An 8,968-nucleotide genomic window follows, 5' to 3' on the forward strand; every position below is an offset into this window, starting at 1 on the left:
AATACAAGACGTTGTTTTAGAGGAATACAAGACATGTTGGTGGAGTATATAATCACAACTTATATAGATCATAGTTAGGTGATACGGAGACCACGGGCTTGAGATGTGCACTTTCAATACTAGATAACAATGAAACATTTAGGGTGTGTTTGGTAAAAATAAGCTATAAGCTAGCTTATAGCTGAAAAGCTAGCTTATAGCTGGTGGCTGATAGCTGATAGCTTATAGCTGAAAAGTTAGCTTATTAAAATTAAAAGTGTTTGGTAAAATTAGCTGTTAAAGTGACTGATAAATATAAAATGTCATAAAAGGACATGCTTGTTTATTTTTTTTTAATATCATATATATAATTTTTATTACTTAACACATTTATTTTTAAATATTTAATATATTTCAAATTATTTTCATCTCCAAAATGATAAATGTATTTATGAATTCAATCGACTTTTTTTATTTAACAATTTTTATTTTATTTTTATGAATTTAATCTAACTAAACTTTCTTCACTATTTATTGTAAACTTTTTAAAAATTATATATTATATAAATTATGAGCAAGGTAAAAAAACAAAAAAAGTTATATGTGACAACAACATGGTAAACGTGGGTTGCCCATGGGAACATGGGTAGTTTTTTTTTATTATAAAAAAAATAAAATAAAATCAAGAAAAGGTTAAAATGGGAAGAAAGTATAAAAAACTACACTATAAGCTCAAAAGCTACTTGGATTAGCTTCTTAAAAAACGCTATAAGCTAATAAGAAAAGCTTTTTGCCAAACACATCACATTCTATCAAAACAAACTTATAAGCTAGTCCAACAAGCTATAAGCTAGCTTATTTGTGTTACCAAACACAGCCTTAGCATTGATGATTAAGTTTGTAAGAACAACGCCATGTGAGCGCAAAACTATTTTGCCTTGTATATTTAGGAGGGTAGTGCAAATGATTGTTGAGGTTATTAGTGTCTAACATAGTTGTGATGTCAGTTTTTCATAATGATGTTATTACATGTTTTAAGTTTGTAAAATAATGATAACCTTATTATTCACTTATTTTTAATTTAACGATTTTTTTACGGAATTTAATGTTCTCAAATATTAATTTAATATAAGATACCATGTTGATTATTTCTACTGCTTGCTTAAAAACTATTTTTAATCTTTAACAAGTTAACAATACCCAAAACAAAATATTACTTTTGAGACCAAAATTTACACTTTAGAGACAAAAAACACTTCATGATTAATGGTTCATAAATCCTATTGTTATATCGATGTCTCTATTTTTACATTTAATGTTTTTTCGACATGCAATCAGAAAATTGATCGTTCGACTTAGGGAGTGATAGATATATGGTTCCTTTGTAAGGGACACAGACAAAGACATTTGTAGATTCAAGTTGCAAGACATTGGGTTAGGTTACAATCACACACATTGCCGGATGTAATACCACTCTATTAGCTAATTGAGCGAGACATTGAAGGCTAGAGAATAGAGTGAATTTCACGTTTGCTGTGAGACATCAAGATGTACAGAAGATAATAGGAGAAGGTATGATTGAAATCATATATGTATATAATTGATCAAAGAAAGACATTAGAGAACTAACCAATGAATCAATCTCCCAACACAACCTGTTAGGTCATAGGTTCAACAACTACCAACCATCTATTTATAACCACCACTTTTAACAATTAAAATAGTTAAATGGTTCATTAATCAAGTCCATGTGAATCGATAATTATAAATCTTTGATACTACTAAACTGCAACCTATCACTTATCTAAATCATTCTCTAAGACTTTAGTGATAGAAGAACTTGGTATTTTTGTCACAATTTCTTAACTAGGAAACTTCGCCTCTTTTGTTCTGCAGGCCTTCCTCACGCTCGAACACATTATTTCATATAGTTCTCAAGAACTTTAGTGTGATTATTTTGTTTGTCAACCTTCCGGTTTCTAGGGGAAGAGGGCCAGAGTAATGATCTTCTTTTTTATAATAAAAGATAATGATAAATTTATTATTTACTTCAAATTTTAAGCAAAAGTTTATATGAATTGAAGTTCGGAGGCTCACAAACTCAAAGCAGACCTCAAGATTTAGACTACTTACATATGTACTTATAAATCACATATCAAAAAGACCATCATACAGATAGCGAGAGTTAAATTCGCAGTCTTACGGATGAGTCAACTTGTTATCAATTGAGTTAATATTCATTGACAACTTTAATACTCATTAAATCTTCAATTTAATGATTTCTTGTATTTTTTATGAAATATAATGTTTTCAAATATAGATTTTACAGAAAAAGTCATTTCAAATATTTGAACCTTAAAAGAGTTTTAAAATATCATTGAAAAAAGAGTTTAAAATATGAAATTGCACTGTCTATACATAAAAATCTTTTTCGTTTATTTTTGACCCACAAGTGTACCTTAGAAATCACTGGTCAAAAGAAAAAGTAAACATAAAAATCTTGTGTCCTAAAAACGTATAATAATGATAAAAAAAGAGAGAGAGTAAGGAAAAAATTAAGTTTCCATTGTTGACTTTGACTGGGGGAGTATAGACTATAGAGTCATATACACGGGTTGCCAGATGGAAATTTCGTTCTTTAAACAAATCCATCACCAGCTAGCTAGCAACTAGCAATTGGTAGCAATATCAATTAAGCATGATAACGAAATTTGATATCCCCGTCCGAACCCACTTCGATTTAACAGAGTCTGTTCATTTTGATTGAATTTAAGTATAAATTTATGTTTTTTTCAATTTCAAAATACGGTACAATACGGGTAATGAGGATATAAGTATTAACTTCGAATTCGTTTTCAAAATCATTGTGAATGTAAAAAATTATTGATATGCAACCTACAAGCCTCTAAATTGCATCCATACTTTTGAAATAATTGTAATTGTAAAGTTGTAATCATTGTAAATAATTTCTTAGTTTGCAATCGACAATTACATATGGTGTTTGGTGTTTCTTCACCCTAAAATGGACTAGATTAATAGAAAATGATATAAATTGTTTTCTAGTTATATGTTTAGATTTGAGTAAAATTTTGGATTTGGGGTGAGTTTAGGGCTAAATTATTTTTGTTTATTAAAAAAAGCATATTTCATCGTAGAGATGAGGATGAAACAAGGATACATGAACCTGTTATAGACTAAAATGACGATCAATTTTTCATCCAGTCAAAGATCTAATAAAGTAACATGTAAATATACGCAATTCGAAGATTGAGATATAGAAGATGAAGTTTGTATGCGCTCCGTTCTATTGTCATGCCTAACGATAAAGGTAAAACTACTCATTCTCTTTGATAGAACATTGAAAATTAATGGTAACAATTATCCCAATTTAAAAAAGGAACGTATCCTCTAAAAAAAAGAGAAATGATAGAACTTTTGTTTATTAGTAACTAATAAGAGCCTGTTTGAATTGGGTTTTTCAAAGCCAAAATCAATTCTCTACAGTGACAAAAGCAATTCTACAAAATTCCAACATGTTTGGTTTGGCTTTTCAGAATTGTTTTTATCCTCCAAAAGCATTATCCATGAAGATACAAATTCTAGCTTCTAGCTTTTCTAGAATCAATTATAAACAGTAAATTGTATATTTTATTATTACAACCTATTATTTTCCTTTATTGCCCTTTATCAATTCTCATTCTTTATCAATTCTCCTTTAGCTATGTCTATTTTAGTAATTATACATTCAAAAGCAATTTTGATCAAAATCATCCAAACAACATTCAGTTTGTTTAATCAATTCTACATAATTGTATCCAAACATAAATCAATTCTCTCATAATCAATTCTGTCAGAATCAATTCTATCAGAATCAATTCTGTCAGAATCAATTATATTTTATATATACATCAATTCTGTCAGAATCAAAACTGAACCAAACACACACTAACTTCATAAAACCACTACTAGTAACTATATATAATTAATAATTAACTTCATAATACCAGCAAATACACATAATTAATAATTTATATTACATATAAATACATGTATTTAATATTTTATTTTATAGACCTACCATTCTTCCTCTGCCATTTTAGATTTTTATCACCCAATCAAACAATATATTAATTGAAAATGGTAAAATAAAATTAATTTGGCAACATCAAGTGGACCCCAATGAACCCAAATAATTTCCTAGAAAGAAGGTAATTGAAAAAGACAACTAACCCCAACTACACGGCACCGTTAACCTTACCTCACCCTCGGTTGTCAACTAAACCCAAAAATAAAAGACGGTAGTGACGTGTCAATTAACGTCCACCGTTATTTTAGGGTCCCACGTTAAACACAACTTCAAAAATTAAAGACTTGGTCTGGTCAGCAAACACCATCTCTCTGTTTTGTCCAAAACATCTCTCTCTCCTCTTTTTCTCTCTCTTCACGCGTTGGGAAAGTCGGTAGGAAAAAACTAATAAACCATACCCACCCACCTCACCCTTTCTTCTTTTCCTATATATCACCCTTCTCCAACCATACCATTTTCCCCAATTCACCCTTTCTTCTTTACCATTCTCATTTCATTTCCATTTTCTATTAACACCCCCTCCCTTTTCTTCTCTTCCTTTTCTTCTCAGAGGAAGAAGAAGAAGAAAAAAATAAAAACAAAAACAACAAGCAAATAAATAATTCTTCTAAAATAAACCAATCAGAACCCATTTCTTCTTCATTTCCTCTCTTTGAGATTTTTGTTTGAATTTGTTTTCTCATTCACCATGGGAACCGAAGTTTTGCTACCACAAGATTGTTTGATTGAACGGATCAGAGCACCGCCGGCGAGTTTTTCACGGCGAAAACCTTACGGAAATTGCCATAATAATTATAATAATTATGTTAATAATAGCAATAATTATTATGGTGCCACAAACTCCGGGAGGAGTAACCGGAAACCGGTGACTCGACCGGAGCAAAGAAAACGTGTTCCGGCGACAGAGAGAAGACATAGCAACAGCTCCGATGATTTGAAGGTGGCGAGAGGCAGTGGTATGGCGATGGAGAAGGTAACGATTCTTCGAAGAGGCGAATCACTTGATTCATTGGTGAAAAGCGATGGTTTGAAGAAGGAAGGTGAAGATTTGGTTGTTATCGGAACACAGAGACTTGGACCCGACCCGAATATGGTTCCTAAACAGATCCGGATCATTGATTTCAAAACCGGTTGTGATGTTTACGCCGGATCCGCTTTCGCAATGTCTCCGTCGCCGAGCGCTCTTCCTATTCCGTCTTTTCAGAGGAAGTGTGCGCCGGTGGCCGTTGATGACTCCGCTACGCGGGATCTAAGGCGTCTCCTCCGTATTGCATAAACCAAATCGGGTCAATTATCCCTGAGTACCTTCCCGTCTTTTCATCTTTTTTTGTCTCTCCTTAATCTAGAATCTTCTTATTACCCGTTACGCCCCTCTTCCATTTTTTGAATTTTGATCCGACCGTGATTTTTTTAAACGGAAGGGTTGAATTGAAAAATGGGGAAAAACTTGGGGTGAAAATGTTAATAAAAGAAGTTTGGAGTAGTGTTGTTGTAAGGTTATGTAAGGACTTTTGTGGAGGTTGTTAAGGGGGTAAGATTTAGGTTGTAATATCTCAAAAAATAAATTAGAATGGGAAAAAAATTGAAAAAAATAAAAAAAGAAGAAAGGATGGGAGGAAGTTGGGGGTTGATCTGTAAATTCCGGAATTATATGTGTATTTTGAAGTGAAAAATGGGTTCTGCTCTCGTGAGAAATTGCGAGTATCTTTGTAGGTTTGTAATACCCTTTTGTACTGTAAAGTTAAAAAAATAATTAATAGGGAGATTTGGGCAGATTCAGATTATGTTTATGTCTTGTTTTTTAGATGTTTGTTTACTTTTATGTGATGATCATGAAATAACCTCGAAACAAAATGGATTTGGATATAATTGGATATTTTATGGCTTGTTTGATTTTGTTTATTAGTAATTAGTAATTAACATCAAACAACAAGCAAAATTTGATTAATATAAATTGAAAGGTCTCAACTAGAACTATCAAAACAACATAGCAGCTATAATTTATGTCTAAAATTTTGTTTATTAGTAATTAGTAATTAACATCAAACAACAAGCAAAATTTGATTAATATAAATTGAAAGGTCTCAACTAGAACTATCAAAACAACATAGCAGCTATAATTTATGTCTAAAATTATGATAATTGAAGGGGAGGGAATAGAAATGGTGTTTTGGTTTAGTGATAGGATGATGAGATGGTGGTTGTGAAGAGTTGGAGAGATGAAAAATCTCAATAAGGTATTTACAGAAGATGACGTTCAAGACTGTGATGTTGTGTGGACTAGGGAAGAGTAGGGATTCACCTTGCAATTGCAGCCATGCCCATTTGGCAATAAGTATCTTTCTTGTCGTACTAGACCAATCACCCGTGCTACCGCACGGGTCCTATCACGTAGAAGTTAATCAAATCAATGAAAATAATGTAACCATACATTGCCGATAGAAGTTTTATATCATACATAACAAAATGAAATGGTAGCATACATAACAAAAATGTTTGAACATTAACCATCAAGATACATTACGAAAGACTTCATGATAAACAACATTTGAGGTCGTATCAGTGCTCTCTCCATCTCCATCAACGATTAGTATTTTCAAACCTTGTTTTGAAGTGACTTTGGAAATTGCAACGTACAACTGACTATGTAAGAATACAGGACTCGGCAAATAAATACCAACATTTTTAAGTGATTGCCCTTGACTCCTATTCATTGTCATGGCAAATGAAACAGATATTGGAAATTGTCTTCTCTTAAATTTGAATGGAATTTTAATATCAGACTGTTGAAGAGATAACCTGGGTATGAAAACTTTTTCGCCGATGTTACTTCCAGATATAACCTTTGCTTCAAGTACAAATTTTCCCATTCTGGTTATGGTTAACCTTGTTCCATTGCATAATTCTAACTTTAGATCAATATTTCTCAAAAGCATAATTGGAACTCCAATCTTCAATCTTATCTTGTGATGTGGGAGTCCTGAAGCATTTATTGTGTTGAGAAACTCTGGAGTGTGGACATCATCAACAACATCACAATTTCCATTACGTGTCAATGGAGTATCATAGCTCAAATATGTTTTCTCTTCACCAGGAATCAAATCTAACATGTAATCGTTGATCTGATCCACTATTGCATTTGTTGGAGCAAGTATTGCTTTGACCTGAAAATATGATATATCAGTCATACCATCCAATAGGGTTGGATAAGTGCTATCAACAATGAATTGAACATGATTTCCTGAACTATGTATAAGTAATTCCGGAGGAATCTGAAGCGATATATCCACGTCATTTATGAGCCCAACTCTCCCATCACCAATTGCCAAAACCCAATTAGAGAACAATCTTCTTTCTTCAATATCAGCGTCTGATGCTCCACTTATCAGTCTCATATTTTTTGTAAGGGTGAGAATTTCACAATAATTCCATATATTTGAAGAATTGATTGTGGCATTTGTTATTTCTTGTCTAGTGGCTCTCGGCAATTAAAGATACTGCAGCCATAAAATCAGTAATTTGATTTGTGTGATAACCACGTCATAATTGGTTTTAATAGGGCGTAATTGGTAGAGGAATTAGCTCATAATGCATAAAAGCAACTAAAAGCAAATCCTATAAGTACGTCATATTGCAAAACGATGACTTTGCACGACTTTTCCATTTAGTGTGGCAAATGTGTTTAATATATTAATATGGTTATTTTTTGTTATTGGAGCATATTTGATATATAGAATATATAGGATAGTCGATTAACTTCTCCGGGTATCAAGTTTTTCGTGACCAATTGATATAAGTTTGTTTTAATGGATGTTTATGATTTTTTTGATTAGCAATTAGTGTAGGGGATTGTTGAACGAATTGATTAGCATTTAATACGTTTTTATTTTTCGTGACCAATTGATATAAGTTTGTTTCAATGGATGTTTATGATTTTCTTGATTAGCAATTAGTGTAGGGGATTGTTGAACGAATTGATTAGCATTTAATACGTCTTTAATTGCATTAACGAAGTTATATGAGGGAACATTTTTAGAGTTTGAATCAACGGGTGTGATCAAGTGTGAAAATAGAGTTTGAACGGGTGAGAATAGAGTAGCAATTAGTACTTGTTTAGGAAGGAAAAATGCTAGGCATTAGGGCAAAATAGGGTGAATTAGGGTTAGGAGGGAAAAATCCTAGGCATTAGGGCAAAATAGGGTGAATTAGGACAAACATGGTAGCCAAGCAAGTCTAGCTTTTATTTTTCGTGACCAATTGATATAAGTTCGTTTTAATGGATGTTTATGATTTTTTTGATTAGCAATTAGTGTAGGAGATTGTTGAACGAATTGATTGGCATTTAATACGTTTTTATTTTTTGTGACCAATTGATATAAGTTCGTTTTAATGGATGTTTATGATTTTTTTGATTAACAATTAGTGTAGGGGATTGTTGAACGAATTGATTAGCATTTAATACGTCTTTAATTGCATTAATGAAGATATATGAGGAAACATTTTTAGAGTTTGAATCAACGGGTGTGATCAAATGTGAAAATAGAGTTTGAACGGGTGAGATTAGAGTAGCAATTAGTACTTATTTAGGAGGAAAAATGCTAGACATTAGGGCAAAATAGGGTGAATTAGGGCAAACATTGTAGCCAAACAACTCTAGCTTTTATAATAAAGGATTCATCATTCATTTTGGAATTATAGACATGGACTCGGTTGAGAAGAAACGCTGAGCAAGTAGAAGGAATTTGATTTTCAAGAGAAATGATGCAGATCTACTTTTTAAGAATTTGGTTTTGAGTTATGTTTTAAATACTATACTATATTAATTAGGGATAGGATCAAATGACACTATGGTGTCAAATTAAATTTGACACCAAATCATAACCATTAATTCAACTTTAATCC

General features: G+C 31.9%; 2 protein-coding genes across 2 annotated transcripts; one reads left to right on the forward strand and one right to left on the reverse strand.

The window, feature by feature from the left end:
* Positions 1–4,528: 4,528 nt before the first annotated feature.
* On the forward strand, positions 4,529–5,850 carry LOC146944407 (uncharacterized). Its single transcript, XM_085742795.1, has one exon. The coding sequence runs from the start codon at positions 4,755–4,757 to the stop codon at positions 5,340–5,342; it is 588 nt and encodes a 195-aa protein (XP_085598921.1). The 5' UTR covers positions 4,529–4,754; the 3' UTR covers positions 5,343–5,850.
* A 726-nt stretch (positions 5,851–6,576) lies between these two features.
* LOC146944408 (uncharacterized) lies at positions 6,577–7,461 on the reverse strand. Its single transcript, XM_085747948.1, has one exon. It carries the CDS (start codon positions 7,459–7,461, stop codon positions 6,577–6,579), a length of 885 nt encoding a protein of 294 aa, XP_085604074.1.
* Positions 7,462–8,968: the final 1,507 nt, after the last annotated feature.

This window comes from Medicago sativa, chromosome 2 (genome assembly GCF_051527215.1).
Source record: "Medicago sativa cultivar Bolivia chromosome 2, Bolivia_mono, whole genome shotgun sequence".
NCBI lineage: Eukaryota > Viridiplantae > Streptophyta > Magnoliopsida > Fabales > Fabaceae > Medicago > Medicago sativa.

What these genes read in the sequence shown, in the direction of transcription:
- LOC146944407 (XM_085742795.1), top strand. Translation starts at nt 4,755, where the DNA reads ATGGGAACCGAAGTTTTGCTACCACAAGATTGTTTGATTGAACGGATC.
- LOC146944408 (XM_085747948.1), bottom strand. Translation starts at nt 7,461, where the DNA reads ATGAGACTGATAAGTGGAGCATCAGACGCTGATATTGAAGAAAGAAGA.